General features: G+C 33.5%; 1 protein-coding gene across 1 annotated transcript; it reads left to right on the top strand.

The window, feature by feature from the left end:
* Positions 1-6,076: 6,076 nt before the first annotated feature.
* On the top strand, positions 6,077-14,060 carry LOC103989312 (stromal 70 kDa heat shock-related protein, chloroplastic). The gene is made up of 8 exons (XM_009408120.3): positions 6,077-6,726; positions 7,564-7,816; positions 9,743-9,822; positions 10,815-10,957; positions 11,074-11,172; positions 11,424-11,613; positions 12,437-12,835; positions 13,393-14,060. The coding sequence occupies exons 1-8, from the start codon at positions 6,178-6,180 to the stop codon at positions 13,789-13,791; spliced, it is 2,112 nt and encodes a 703-aa protein (XP_009406395.1). The 5' UTR covers positions 6,077-6,177; the 3' UTR covers positions 13,792-14,060.
* The last annotated feature ends 1,847 nt before the right edge of the window (positions 14,061-15,907 follow it).

Here is a 15,907-nt window from a genome sequence, read left to right as displayed (position 1 = left end):
CTTAGATTGAGAGACGAAAGAGCCAAAAAGAAGTTTAATAGTTCCTTGGTAATATCTTTCAATTAAACACTTGTAGTTCAAAAGATTTGTGTCTTTCAATTAAACACTTTAGTTCACAAGATTTGTAGATCTTGACAAACATGATATTGAGTCTTGAGCTAAAACATGATAAATCCTTTTTCTTGGTTCTTGTCTGATGAGGTAGATTTACAGAGAATTTAAATTAAAGAAAAATCTTATAACAAATGTGTCATGAACGATTATAAGATATACATTTTTATAGATAGTATATCGGACAATCCGGTTTCAAAACTTACCTAATATATTTTTGAAGGTACCATCTAACTTAAGTGACTTTGATAAGACATCCTTAGATGGACCCAAATTTTGCTTTCATTAGTTACCTTTTCATAAAAAATAAAATATTATTTAAAATACTATATCATTCGAAAAAATTTTAAGCTGAAACATATTGCAACTAGAAATTATAAGATAAAAATAAAATATAAATTTTTTTATTGTTAATGGATGATAATAGCTCATGATAAAATTGATAGTTTTCGAAATACCAAATTTTATAAAGATCATAATTGTATTTTTGTAAGACTAATTAGGGATCATGAGGAATGCAATTCTTTTTATCACTTATTAAATCAAAGATCACATTATTATTGATATTCAAAAAAACATATTGAGTTGTTGTTTCATACAAGAATGCTTATGTTGCACACAAAATTATTCTTAATGAATTTCATGATAACTTTGATAAATCATATATTAATATAGTTTTGTTTTTAAGGGAGTTAAAATCACATAACTATGTGACTCATGTCTAAATAACAATTTCATCAAAAAAAATATTTTTTTAAATTTTTTTTTTAGCTTTCAAAGCTTGTCTTAGAAGGTTGATTTGTTTTTATTATCAATGTTCCGCACCTATTAGTGCTTTCATGATGGTTACAACTATTGATGGTTGTAATAGATTATTTTCAATTATATTTACAGTGATGGAGATTGAGTGTAGGAATCGTAAGAGTGGTTCTTGCATCAATTGATTATTATTAGTGACTAAAATTTAAAAATTCTTTCAACTACGAAAGAGATCTTCCAAAAAGCATATCACAGTTATTATATGGTTCATCTATCTAAAAATTTTGTGAGCGATGTATGAAATAGAGAGGCTACAAAGTCATTTTGGATTATTACTAGATCCCGTACTATATATAAGTTAATGAACATACGCAAGAATTGAGAACAAACAATAGAGAAAGTTTCGTTTAGATATATGAAATTAAGAAGGAGAAATGAACTTTTGTAATTTTTTTTCTAACCATTGTTACACAATGCTTACCCTAAATGCATAGGAAAATATGAATTCATTAGTTAACGATGTTCGTAGCTTATCTATTATCTTTGTAAATGAAATGAGTAGGAGGAAGATTGTTGAATGATTCTATATTCGTCGTGAAATAATTATTAATTTAAAATTAACTATAATAAGTATCATTGAGGATCAACTTGACAAAGTGAAAGATAAGGGTCGATACCATAATATCTTTCTTTATACTCATATTAAATTTACAAACATATGTTTCTTTATACTCATATTATAGTAGATTTGGAGAAGAGAACTTGTTTGTATTGATGTTATGATATTTTAGAAATTTTCTATTGTAATGACTATTATTGGATATAGGGTGCTTATCCTTATTCATTTTATGAAGAATTTTATATAGTTGATACCTATAAGAAAACATATAATGGTAAAATTTAATTTACGAGAAGTAAATACTATTGGATACGATGATAATTTGATTATATCATATTACATCCGAGAAGCATAGTGCAGATTGATAGAAGAAAAAAAAAGAAGTAAGAATTGAATCAACATATAATGGTAAGAAAAAAAGTAATAAATTAGACGTAATTGTTGATCATGTAAATTCTCACTTTTATCATTAGATCGAGAACAATGATATTTAGATAGAAGTTTTGATTGTCTATTTTTAGGAACTTATACATTTATAATTTAATAAGTTTTAATATGTTCCAAGTTGAAGCAAGTTATATTGAAATTGTAAGTTTCAGTAGATTATCTCTTTTACAAGTTGAAAAGCAATTCAAAAGTATCCTAAAAATTTCATAAAAACACTATCTTATGTCCAACAAATTCAGAAATTAAAAAATAGCATACCGTGCAGGAGATGAATAATTCAGAATATTTTGGTAAGTCTTACTATGCAATGAGTTTTTTTTGAATTTGATCAAAACAATGCATCACATATATGAAGATGTTTTTTTAGGGCTAAATTTTTGTCAGGTATTTGTGACAAAATTAGAAGCTCAATTGTCAAAAAAAAATTACATGAGTACATGATTCTTTTTAAAATAAAAATAAAAAACTCTCGAACTTCCAATGAGATCTCGATCTTTACTCCGACACAATACCTGCTTTATGTTTTATTATCATCGTAGTTAATCCTGTATACTTTTCTCAACATATAGATTAGATCAAACAACTTACAATCGATTTCATCATCAAAATTCGAGATTCAACAATTACATTGATACATTTTTTTTTTAATAAAAAGTTTGAAAAAATAAAAAATTACACACTATGCAGGAGGCGAATAATTCAGTAAAACAATGAACAAATTTTATAAAATAAAAAACCTAGAATATGTGCATGTAGATCCAATGCAAATGTATTTATAAAATTTTATAACATTTTGACAAATCCTACTATTCAATGTATTATTTTTTTATTTTGATAAAAAATAATACATCGTATGTAAAGAAATATTTTTTGAGGGCCAAATTTTTACTAGATGTTTATGACATAATTAGAAGCTCAAATATAAAAAAAAATGTTACATGAGTGCATGTATTTTTTTTGTGAAACATTATGCAAGAACTGAATAATTCAAAAACTATTAAAAATATTTAAATTTAAAAAATACTAGAATATGTTCATGTGGTTCCAATGCAAAGATATCCCAAAAATTTTAAAATATTTTGATAAGTTATGCTATTTGAAGCACTATTTTTGAATTTTAGCTAAAAACAATGTATCGCATATAAGAAAATTTTTTTGAGGAGCAATTTTTTACTAGGTATTTGTTACCTAATTAGAAGCTCAATTGTTAAAAAAACCATTGTATGAGTGCATAATTTTTTTGTGAAACAAAAAAGAGAGTAAAAAAGAATAAAATGGCATACTTTATAGGAACTAAACAATTTTAAAATATCATAAAAATTATAAAATAGAAAAATACTAGAATATATCCATGGGGTCTTAATATAAAGGTATTCATAAAATTTTATGACATTTTGACAAGTGCTGCTATCTGTTGTACTATTTTTAAATTTTATCAAAAAATAGTGTATCGCATATAAGAAAATAATTTTTGAAAGGTAAAGTTTTACTAAGTGTTTGTGAACTAATCAGAAGCTTATATATCAAAAAACACTGTATGGGTGCATAAATATTTTTAAAAATTTTAAAAGTTAGAAAAATGGCATTATATGCAAGAAACAAATAAATTAGAAAAAATATCAAAAATTTAAAATAGAAAAATACTGAAATATGTCCATTTGGATATAATGCAAAGGTATTCTCAAAATTTTAAAATATTTTGACAAATTCTTTTATTCGATATGTTATTTTTGGATTTTGACAAAAAATAGTGCATTGCATATAAGAAAATATTTTTAGGGCCAAATTTTTAATAATTGTTTGTGGCCTAATTTGAAGCTCAAATGTTTGAAAAATATTACTGGGTGAATTTTTATTTATGAAAATTTAAAAAAATTATGAAAAAAAGACACACTATACAGGAATTGAATAATAAAAAAAATAAAAAAAATATTGGAATATATCCATGTGGATTGTATGTGAATGTATCCTTACAATTTCATAGCATTATGACAAGTATTACCATGTGATGTACTTTTTTATTTATTTATTTTGAACAAAAATAGTATATTCCACATAAGAAAAAATTTTGTGGGTCAAAATTTTACAAGGTACTTGTGACCTAATTAAAGCTCAATTGTTTTTATAAAAAATAAAAAAAAAATAAAAAAGAAATTGATACATTTAAAAAATAAATAATAAAAAACTATCACAAAAATTTCCTAAAATTAGAATAAAAAACACTGAAATATGTCCATATGGGTCTGATGCAAAGGTATTCACAAAATTTTAGAACATTTTGACATGTGTTGTTATGCAATGCACAGTTTTTAGATTTGGGCCAAAAATAGTGCACTGAATATAAGAAAGTATATTTAAAGGCCATATTTTTACTGACATTGTTTGTGACATAATTAGAAGATTTCAATAGATTTTAGACTCATAAATAGTTTTGCTCCATTCACTAGAAACTTATTATTTTCATACTATGATTCTATTATTATCGATATTAATTTGTGAGATATAAAAATATCAAAGATATTTAGGAAATCCAAACATAATAAAATCAAGTTTCCTCTATTACACCTAATATATTTATTCGACTACACCTAATAGGTGTCATAAGAAAATGATTCACAAAATTTAGTTATGAAACTATCCAACGACATTTCGACACCTATTTATCATTAGAATGATATGATCCACGACAATTAAATAAAATTTAAGAATTATCAGTGACAATTAAATAAAAATAAATAAGAATTTATATAAATAAAAATATACATATACGTAAATCATTATTCTTGGAGTTGGATTTGAACATTCTATGTGTATAATAAGCGTTTGATGACATAATTATTTTTTTAAGGCAAAAAGGGACTAGAGTTAATTATTTAATAAAATTATCTAACTTAAAAAAAAGGAGAAAATAAAAAATGACACAAGATGCTAAAAAATCAATAAAAATATGAAAAAAATTATCTAAAATAAAAACCAATGACATATATTCATAAGTGTCATGTTCAATTTTTTTCTAAAAAATTGGAGATCAATGTATCTATGTGATATACCATTTTTAAAAATTTTTCAATATCAATACATCACCTATTAGAAAAACTTTTCTTTGGATCAAATTTTTTACATGTGTGGTGGTCATCTTTAGAAACTCAAATATGAAAAAGCATTACATGGATGAATTATATTTTTTAAAAAAATAAAATAAATAAGACAAAAATTATTCTGGATAAAAATTTTATTTGTATAAAGAATGCTCAAAATATTGATAGTAAAACAATAAGTTTTTATAACACTGTTTAGAATTATTAACATCAATGAATCTAGCTGCATAAAGTTTGTATTTCCTGGCAAATATTTTTACAAAAATAAAAGTATACCTTACAAAATTCTCGAAACTTTATAACCCTAGAAGCAGAAAATGCTTGACCCTTCTTACAATAGTGATAAAATAAAAGTTCAAAGAAGTTTGTGTCGTCAATGACAAAACTCAGAATGAGTATAGATGATAGAACTCGACCCTAAACATAATACCGTATGAAGTCGATGATATTTAAAGATCGCGAAGTACGTTACGTTAATGATGATAGAATAAGTAGCGAACGAAGATGAAAGGTCATGCAAAACAAGTCACATCGATTGATAAATATAAAATAGTGATATACAAATAAAAATACCCATTCAAGTTAAAATTAATTTTTTATTTGATTTAATCCTATGTGAATACAAATAAATTTTCAAGATTAATATTATATTTTAAAAAATAGATGTATTTTTTTAAGTAAAAATGTTCTGAAAAAAAATCAAAGTTAAGATTTTTTTTAGAGATTTACCGAAAAGTAATTTTACCAATTGGTTGATCAGCTACACGTAAAACACCACACAGAAACCGCGCCCGTGTTCTCTTACTTCCAACAAACCCACCCAAAACACGTGAGGACGTCCTTCCGTTGCACCCTTCACACGGTGCTCATTTCTGCGCGACGTGGATTCCTATCAACCGTTTGATTCTCACCTTCTTTCTCCATCTGCCGTCCATTCGAGGCGCTTGTGTTCACGTGTTGCTGTCCGTCCCCGTCTCCGAGTTCCTTCCAGAATCTTCCATGTGTCCTTGTGCCCCAATAAAACCCTTTCTCCTTAACCCTTATCTCCTTCGACCTCGCTCCACTCCTTCGCCTTCGGATTAGGGTTACCTCCCTCTCGCGTACTACAGTTGTCTCCTCGATCCAGGGCTTATTCTTCCGCCGATGGCGACCTCTTCGGCGCAGATTCACGTCCTCGGCTCTGCCGCCGCCTTCCCCCCCTCCAAATTGCCGTCTTCCCGCGTCGCCGCCTCCAACTCCCTGTTCTTTGGCCTCCGTCGGCCGAGCGGCTTTGGCCGGACCCGTCTTAGCGCGAGGAGGCGGGGCCATGGGTCCGGCTACGGGCCTCTCCGGGTCGTGTGCGAGAAGGTGGTGGGGATCGATCTCGGGACCACCAACTCTGCGGTTGCTGCCATGGAAGGTGGGAAGCCGACCATCGTGACCAACGCCGAGGGACAGCGGACGACCCCGTCGGTGGTGGCTTACACGAAGAACGGCGACCGGTTGGTCGGGCAGATCGCCAAGCGCCAGGCGGTGGTGAATCCCGAGAACACCTTCTTCTCAGTCAAGCGGTTCATCGGACGAAAAATGTCGGAGGTCGATGAGGAATCGAAGCAAGTATCGTATCGGGTGCTGAGGGATGAGAATGGGAATGTCAAGCTCGATTGCCCTGCCATTGGGAAGCAGTTTGCTGCTGAAGAGATCTCAGCTCAGGTCGCTGTATTTGGATCCTACATTGAATGTTAACCTTTATTTTACTCTTGGTTATTGGTCTACATTTGTATATGAACCATTTAGTTCACGCTTTGCCACTATGCATGAACCATGTTTTCTTGACAAATTTGACCAGTTTCCTGCTTGTTCGCATTTACAGATATATGGAGAGGCCATATGTTAATGCCTCAATCTAAGATATGTGTTATTTACTCTGGAAACTTGCAGCTTTCAGGGATAATACAACAACAACAACAAAGTTGTAAGCCCCAACCATTTGGGGTCAGCTACATGGGCCATAAGTCCCAACAACAAAGCTTTCTGGGATAATTATTTTGGCTTTGTTTTATTCTTTCTCTTTTAGTTCCTCTTGCAGAAGGTTGGATAATGTGTAATAACCTGATCAATTAGAGTTTAAGTTCAGTAAACTCTGGATATTTTGGTATGGTTTCTTGTCATTGTCATCCTTTTTTTCTATTTCTGTTTCTTTTATTTGTGGAATACACAAAATGATCTTGCTTGCCGTAGGCATATGTAAAGTACACTTTACAGTGGCTATTCAAATCCCAATCACAATTTTAGATGGTTTACCATTTGTTGGCATTACAAATTATTGTTAAATTGTTGCAGTTTGAAATGTTGGTTCCCTTTTAAAGCTTGTAGGTTGTCAAATTTTGGTAACTTGTGAATGAATCTTACAATGGTTGCAGGTATCTGATGTTAATTTTAGTGCTTTTGTAGCTTCTCATGTGTTATTGTTCATCTGGCTTTTTATGCTTTGAATGTGGTGCATTTTCTATGTTGACCATATTTTTGAATATATCTTTGTCTTTTCAGGTCTTAAGAAAGCTTGTGGATGATGCATCCAAGTTTTTGAATGACAAGGTTACAAAAGCAGTAGTTACTGTTCCTGCATATTTTAATGACTCCCAAAGGACAGCTACAAAGGATGCTGGTCGTATTGCTGGTTTAGAAGTCCTTCGGATCATTAATGAGCCGACAGCTGCATCATTGGCATACGGTTTTGAAAAGAAGAACAATGAAACCATTCTTGTATTTGATTTGGGAGGTGGCACCTTTGATGTTTCAGGTATAGGAGCTCATCCAGTTTTATTATGTTTGTCTTGTGTATCTAGTATCATTTTCAGATATCAGTTGATACTTCTTTTTCAATCTTGCACTTATATATTGACCTGTGGATAGCTTACAAATGTGCGTTTTTAATGTACTTTAGGCAGTTAGAGAGAGAATTTCAAAGTTCAAGATAATTGTAAAACCATCACTTTTAGGAATTAATGGTGATTTATCTGTTACATTAGGCTGCTTCTTATGGTAAGAAGAAGCAGATAGCAGGATGTTGATAATTTGACATTAGTATGTGTGGCCGTAGCATCTCGTCCATTGCTTGTTGTTGGCCTCATTTTGTTCGTACTACTTTATGTTTTTATATACTAAGCAGGATTGTAATTAGCTTGTAATTTGTTTGTTGGCCTTATTACTACTTTATGTTTTTATATTGGCCGTAGGATTGTAATTTGTTTAAATGTAAGATCAGATTTGTATAAATTCGCTTTGACCTTTTGAGTTACACTGCTATTCCTTATTACTTTTTTATTTAGACTGTTATGCTTTAATATCATAGGTGTTATAATATACTAGGCCTGTTAAAGCGTAAGTAACAAAAGATATGAGTTGTCCATGATTGTTGGGATTGCACCTAATTCCATATCTCAATAGTTTGTATAACTAGGATGTAGTTTCAGTTTCTACTTTACAAAAAGTTTGAAATAGACAATATAGTAACATTCATTTTATTTATGTTATTATAGAAGAGCTTCATTGTAGACCATTTTGTGGAAATTGTCCAATAAAATAATTTCTAAATAATTTACAAAAAAAATTACAACATGTGTTGCCATTCATATGGCTTATCTTGTTGCAAAAGAGTTTTATTTTAGACAAATCTCATGGTATATAGCTGTTTTGATCAATGATCGAATGCATAAGATAAATGAAAAGACGAGGATGGAATTAAGTGTAAATATTTGAAATTTTGGATTGAACATGGAGTTGTAGCTTTGACAAAGTTTGGTCAAGGTCTTCCTGAATGTAATTTCATAGATGCAATTTATATATATTTATTGATGTATATGCATTTCCCTATGATGGTACTTATATGTACAAGCTTACGTGTTTGTGTTGCACTGTTGTCGAATTTCTCCTGCTGGGATTTTTCATGAAAGTTTTATAAGAGCAATCGCATTTGAGGCGATTTTATGATAAAGTGGTTGGTTTTAGTGATGAAACTAAGAAGAAAAAGGAAAACAACTTGATCAAATATATTGTTATGCTTGTTTATTTGATTAAGTTGGGGTTGGTGGATGAGTATGTAACAGGTTCAATTAAATTTAAAAAGTCCATATGGAACCCTCAGAGACTGAGTGAGTTACAAGAGTGAGATTCATGTGATTTGAGCAAAATCATGTGGTTGTTGTACAAATAATCTTGTGAATATATTGGAATAGGTGAGGACTTCTGTGGAGGGAAAAAATATTACAAAGATATTTGTGATACAGAACTGATTCTTCTAAAGTACAACTACTTTCGATGTGATATGGTGTATGTATAGTGGTGTCCGTATTGGATGGTTCAGGTGGAACCACATGCAATTATGGAGCCATTGAAAAGTTTAATCCTCAGTCTGGGTATAGTGGTGTACGTATTGGATGGTCAGATCAAACCATGGGTGGTTTTGCATTCTGTGAGAACTGCTAAGGCTGTTGGAGTTAAGAGGAAGCTAGATTGAGCATTTCTTGTACCATCCATGGACACCTTGTTTTTGAATAATCATGACAACATAACTATCACTTTGAAAACTCTATATACATCAGTTGCTTCTGCAGCACAAAATGTGATTTTCCAACTTTAACTTCATGGTTAAATGCCGTTTTGTTTTTTATTCAGATGTAGTTCTTTTCCATCTTATTCTAACTGCCTTTATGAAAACATTCTACAGTTCTTGAGGTTGGAGATGGTGTGTTTGAGGTACTCTCAACATCAGGAGACACACACCTTGGTGGTGATGACTTTGACAAGGTTAATTATATTTGATATGCCAAACTTTTATTGTTTCAATATTTTTATTTTTGTTGGTGTTTCCTTTTGCTTGGTCTATATTGCCTAGAGCGCATATTTGGTGCCCCATTATGCAATTAATTCTTCTACTAAAGCACCTATATTTGCAGCTACCAAGCCTTAAGTTGATCAAACAGAATCAGCCATTGGGTTGAGTAACGCCAAGTTACTAATGTTTCACATGGAGTAATGCCAAGTTCTAAAAGTTTCACATAGTAGTTTGGTTGTCTTTGTTTGTCAGGTATCCACTAAGAACCACACAATAAACCGAGATGGGGGATGGTTATTTTGTCATATGAGCCCATGAAGTAGCATATCATCATTTCTAGATAAGATAATTGCAAAGACTGCTGTTTGATACTTTGTGGAAGGATAGCATTCCAGTAGCTGATTACACTGAAAGAAAGTTTGATGCTATTAGTCTTGTTGTTGGTTTCTACATTCTGGTACTTCTTCTGTAGGTTGTTTTTAGTACCTACTTATATTTGTATCGACAGATTTTCTTTTCTGATGAATTCAGGAATTTTACTTGTGCCCAATAATTTATCATCTTTTTTCTTGTTCATACAAGTATCAGTCACCAATTGCTCTTTAATGTCTAGAATACTTGCATGACTGTTCTTGATCTTCTTTCACTGAACCAACATTTTTTAAACTGTATCTTGCTAACTTCTATACATAATGTGTCGGTGTTGCATCTCTCTATCAGCACATTCTAGACAGGTTTGTTCAGGTCATTATTGAATCTTTTGTACTTCCACCTAAGCAACCAAATGCTTGCAAAATTTTACTGATGAACTCATTAATCATATTCATTCTTGCTAAAATATGCTTACTGAAGTTCTTATATTGCTGCATAAATTGTGCATACTGTTAATGCATTCATTTGTTGATGGTAAATAAGTACATGAATATTCTTTGCTGTTGAGTGATAAAAGTTAATTCTTGCTCAGAGAATTGTCGACTGGCTTGCTGCTGACTTTAAGAGAGATGAGGGGATTGATCTTTTGAAAGACAAACAAGCCCTTCAGAGACTGACTGAAACAGCAGAAAAAGCTAAGATGGAATTGTCTTCCTTGACTCAAACAAACATGAGGTTAGATTCTGTTTTGTCTATGATTTGTTTGTTTTATCATCATGATCTTTCTAAATTTTGTTTTCTTATTATCTTTAGACCTTTCTAATCTGGACTCTGTACCTGATCTTTGGCAGTTTACCTTTTATCACTGCTACTGCTGATGGCCCCAAGCACATAGAGACAACACTTACAAGGGCCAAATTTGAGGAATTGTGTTCAGACCTTCTTGACAGGTATATCCAAATTCCATTATGTGAGGTTATTGAATTGGGATGCAGAACATAATAATTTAGAAAATGGTGGATTTAAGCCTCTTGGTCGAAAATGTGAAAATCATTCTACTTTATGATTACTGATATTTCTGGTTAATTCTGTAATTTGGAAATGATTTGATGCCTAATTTTTTTGGTTATAGTGTATATGCATGCTTCATTTTTATTCTGAGTTGGATCCTTATCTTTTGTATGCCTGTTGGTGATATCAGGCTTAGAACTCCTGTAGAAAATGCCCTGAAAGATGCAAAGCTTTCATTTAAGGACATAGATGAGATAATCCTTGTTGGTGGATCAACTCGTATCCCAGCAGTTCAGGAACTCGTGAAGAAGATGACTGGGAAGGACCCCAATGTTACTGTCAACCCTGATGAGGTTGTTGCTCTTGGTGCTGCAGTACAGGTTCGTTTTTTAAAATGATGTTCATCAACTCATGCAATTTTTTTCCCAAAATTTATGCTATAAGGCCTAAATTTCAACTTTTAGTAGTATTGAGCTATCTAAGTGACAAATATGAGCCATGTTACACTAGAAGCTTATAAATGTATGGGCAAGAATAAACATCCTTGCAACAATGGAACATCAATTTGTTTTTTTATTTATATTATATAAATAGCTGATGTGTACTATGTGCTTTAAAATTTTGATGATACAAGTAAAATAATCACTTTTTTTTATAATTGATAATAACATATATGGAATGTATCTGTAAACCACCAGCATTATAAAATGGAATTGTAGGACATCTGTTTCATCACTTGTCATGTATGAATTTGGTGATATCTGCATTTCAAGTTACATGCACCTGTAACTTTGTGGTCATGTTTATATGCATAAATTGCTGAGTTTTGGCATTGAAAAACTACATCAGTTGTTTAATTCTATGATGGAAGACCTTTATGCCTTGACCTCTATGCACTGCTGCTGATTATCATGTCAACTGATACAGAACCTTGTGCAAACAAGTTCTGGATTAACTTTTCTGTAATGATGGTGCCAATGTTTATTCTGCGATCAATCATTAGTGTTTCTGTAATTGATTTTACAGGTAGATATTCAGGATTTGCAACCTCAAAGGAAGTTCTGTTTTGTGTAATCTGCAAACTAATTTAGAATTAGGTCATTTGAGATCAGATTTTAATGTTTTCAGAATGATCTAGCTACCCTCCTTATTCTTTATCTTTTATATGGGGTAGTTCATTTACTTCTGCGCTTACGTTTGCAGGCAGGAGTGCTGGCTGGCGATGTCAGTGATATTGTGCTTCTCGATGTGACACCACTATCCCTTGGTTTGGAAACTTTGGGTGGGGTGATGACAAAGATCATCCCAAGGAACACAACATTGCCAACATCTAAATCAGAAGTCTTCTCTACAGCAGCAGATGGCCAGACAAGCGTCGAGATAAATGTTCTTCAAGGTGAAAGAGAGTTTGTGAGAGACAACAAATCACTTGGCAGTTTCCGTCTTGATGGAATTCCTCCAGCCCCACGTGGGGTCCCACAGATTGAAGTCAAGTTTGATATCGATGCCAATGGAATTCTTTCTGTTACTGCTGTGGACAAGGGCACTGGGAAGAAACAAGACATAACAATTACTGGGGCCAGCACTTTGCCCAGTGATGAGGTGAGATCACCTACCATCATATTATCCAGTTTTTTGTATATCACCTACTACATAGGGATGCTTTGTTTCATAATTAGAATGATTAAAAGTTGTTTGCGGTTCCACTTTTCAAAAAATTATCATATGGCACCAGAGCATGTAGTTTTTGATGGACCCATATATTGTCAACATTTTCAATATAGTAGTCACCCAAATATCCAGTTGATTTAATATTTTAAACGTTTTGGCCCTCCTTATGACTTGTAATGAACATGTAATTTTTTTTTTCATTAGCATAGCTCTCAAGAGGGTTTATCTTGAAATGTTGCTTTTCATATTTTGCTTTCAGTTGATTATCTTCTGCTTGAAATTTACCATGAAATACTATCCAAGTACTATGCAAAAGCACAAATTGTTGGAAAAGATCAAAGCTGTCATGGTTGTGTTTTTTTAGCACTTGTCATAATTAGGTTTATCCACTTTAGACCACAATTATTTGTATTGAATTTTGGAAGTTGGGTGCAAATCCACATGTTGGGACTCAACTTTACCAATTTTTGCTACATGGAAATATCCAGGTGGACAGGATGGTGAAGGAAGCTGAGAAATTTGCCAAAGAGGACAAGGAGAAGAGGGACGACATTGATACAAAGAACCAGTCTGAGTCTGTGATTTATCAGACCGAAAAGCAACTGAAGGAGCTCGGAGACAAGGTACCTGCCGAAGTCAAGGAAAAGGTGGAAGCAAAGCTGAAGGACCTCAAGGATGCTGTTGCTGGTGGATCAACCCAAAGCATGAAGGACACAATGGCAGCCCTGAACCAGGAGGTGATGCAGCTCGGGCAATCGCTTTATAACCAGCCTGGTGCAGCTGGCCCGGGTTCTGCTCCTGGAGCCGATGCTGGATCTGCTGGACCATCTACCAAGGGGCCCGACAATGGTGATGTAATCGATGCTGATTTCACTGATAGCAAGTGAGGTGGTATGGATGGATCAGCTGGAGCAGTGTGGATGTTCGGTCACTAGGGATTACAAATTTTGGCAGAGCGGATGAAGTATATATATTGGTAATGTTGTTTTGGGTGTTACCGAATTTTCTGCCTTCCCCACATAATATGGAGGTTTTGAATACCTGTAAGAACACTTGTTGGAGATTTATCGCCCAAATTGGTGGGTTTTGAGTCCATGCTTTCAGGATTTTTTAAAAATATTTTTAATATATAACGCCGCATATTTGGTTTTCTGCATATTCAATAATATTCTCAAGTAAAGATTGGGTTCTTTTGTTGTTGGAGAGCTAATTACATAATGTTTTCTGGAGTTAATCATCTTTAGCATTTGGGTCATGATATTTTTATAATTACGAAAGTAAAATATATAGGTTCATTTAGTATAATGATGTCAATTTTATTGATAGAATATATAGATTCATTTATTATAATGATATCAATTTTATCGATACAAATATAAAAATAAAAAATAAAAAGTAAAAAAAGGTAATTTTAATGTTTGGTGGCAGATGACGGTCTCGTTAGCGTTGATGTCGACTAGTTGTATGGTTACTTTCGAGGATGATAAGGTTCGCTCTCATTACGATGCCACTCGTTTCCATAAGGAGCATTGTTTGCATATGTGTCAACGCATATGGTGGTTGCTTCGTTGTTGACTCGTCGACAGATCCCAACCTCGACCTCTCTCTCTTTGCATCTGTGTTGGCGTTGACATAAATGTTGAGCGATCGTCACCCTCTGAATCCATGCTCTCTCAACAAGCTTTGCACATTGTCCAACCACCTCCCCGGTGAGTGGTCACTACTGTTGGATGAGACCATCACCTCCACCCGTGCCTCCCTAATCATTTGTAGCACCCTCGCATCAGTGAGCTGCTTCTCTGCCTTGACTCCTATGCATGCCATCGTGATGTTCAATAGTGCCATCAGCTTCTCCTTGGATGCCTAGTTCTTGGATAACCTAGGCTCCTCCTCGCGCATGGAGCGGACTCATTGGGAGATATCGACACTATGCTCCTCCATCGGGTCCTAGAAGGGGGGACCTCCCAATGAGGGGCTCCAAGAGGAGGACGTCGACGCTGTAGACTTTGAAGAAGAGAGTGAAGGAGGGCTTGGGAAGGCGTGACTCAAGCGTATGGTAGAAGAGTGAGGAGGATGCAGCGAAGGAGGAGGGGGTGACGAGGTCGTGGAGTGAGGCTAGGGGAAGGGGCAAAAGGGATAGGATGAGAGCATAGTCGATGAGACAGGACTCGAAGTCTAAGCGAAGCAAGACATTGGAGGGCTTGAGGTTGGCAAGCACAGTCGACGGTTTCTCTGGTAGAGGTAGAGGAGGCCGATGGCCATGTCCTTTACCATCTTCAAGCATAACATCTAGTACAACAGTCGTTCGTTATCTATATCGACGTCGTGATGAGAGTGGACCTTATTATCATCGTGATGAGAGTGGACCTTATTATCGTCGGAGGTGGCCAGGCAACTGTGTTGGCATTATCGTCCGCCATCGATATCGTCCATCACTCAACGTTAAAATTATTTTTTTATCTTTTATTTTTATGTTTTGTTGATAAAACTGATGTCGTTAGAATAAATAAACTTAGATATTTCATGTAATTTTTTTGAAGTGTAAAGATCTAAACAAAAGACAGCTAACTATATGTAATTAGCCCGCTGCCGGATCTCTCTTAATTCAGTGGGCTGCAAAATGACCCTGTTGCTTTCTCATTGTCGTTTTGCCATCTCGGCTCTTCAAATTTGATCGGTGAATACGAAGGGTTGCGCATATCATGTTCATGTCTATCAGCTGCATGCCAATCTACTTACTCTTTTGAGGTAAGAGATATCAGTACATATGTCGAAGAATTCTTTTGCTGATAAAGAATTTGAATATGGACGAATTCTAGGAAGAAGTCGTTGGTTTTGACTTTTTCAAAGAACATCCCATCTTTATTTCTTTTATCAGACCGTCCACTTCTTAAAATTCTAAATATACCTCCTGTTTACTTTCCCTTTCATCTCTTCTCTTTACAATAAGTTCTTTTTTGGCTTTGGTTCGATGCATTAAGAACAGGTCCCATGGATTAAACT

Source organism: Musa acuminata, chromosome BXJ1-6 (genome assembly GCF_036884655.1).
Source record: "Musa acuminata AAA Group cultivar baxijiao chromosome BXJ1-6, Cavendish_Baxijiao_AAA, whole genome shotgun sequence".
NCBI classification, from domain to species: Eukaryota; Viridiplantae; Streptophyta; class Magnoliopsida; order Zingiberales; family Musaceae; genus Musa; species Musa acuminata.
Note: the sequence above shows the minus strand (reverse complement) of the source record. Positions and strands in the feature narration are given on the sequence as shown.

What these genes read in the sequence shown, in the direction of transcription:
- LOC103989312 (XM_009408120.3), top strand. Translation starts at nt 6,178, where the DNA reads ATGGCGACCTCTTCGGCGCAGATTCACGTCCTCGGCTCTGCCGCCGCC. An exon ending in TTGACTCAAACAAACATGAG is followed by an intron (nt 10,958 to 11,073) that starts GTTAGATTCTGT and finishes GATCTTTGGCAG; the next exon opens with TTTACCTTTTATCACTGCTA. An exon ending in GCACTTTGCCCAGTGATGAG is followed by an intron (nt 12,836 to 13,392) that starts GTGAGATCACCT and finishes GGAAATATCCAG; the next exon opens with GTGGACAGGATGGTGAAGGA.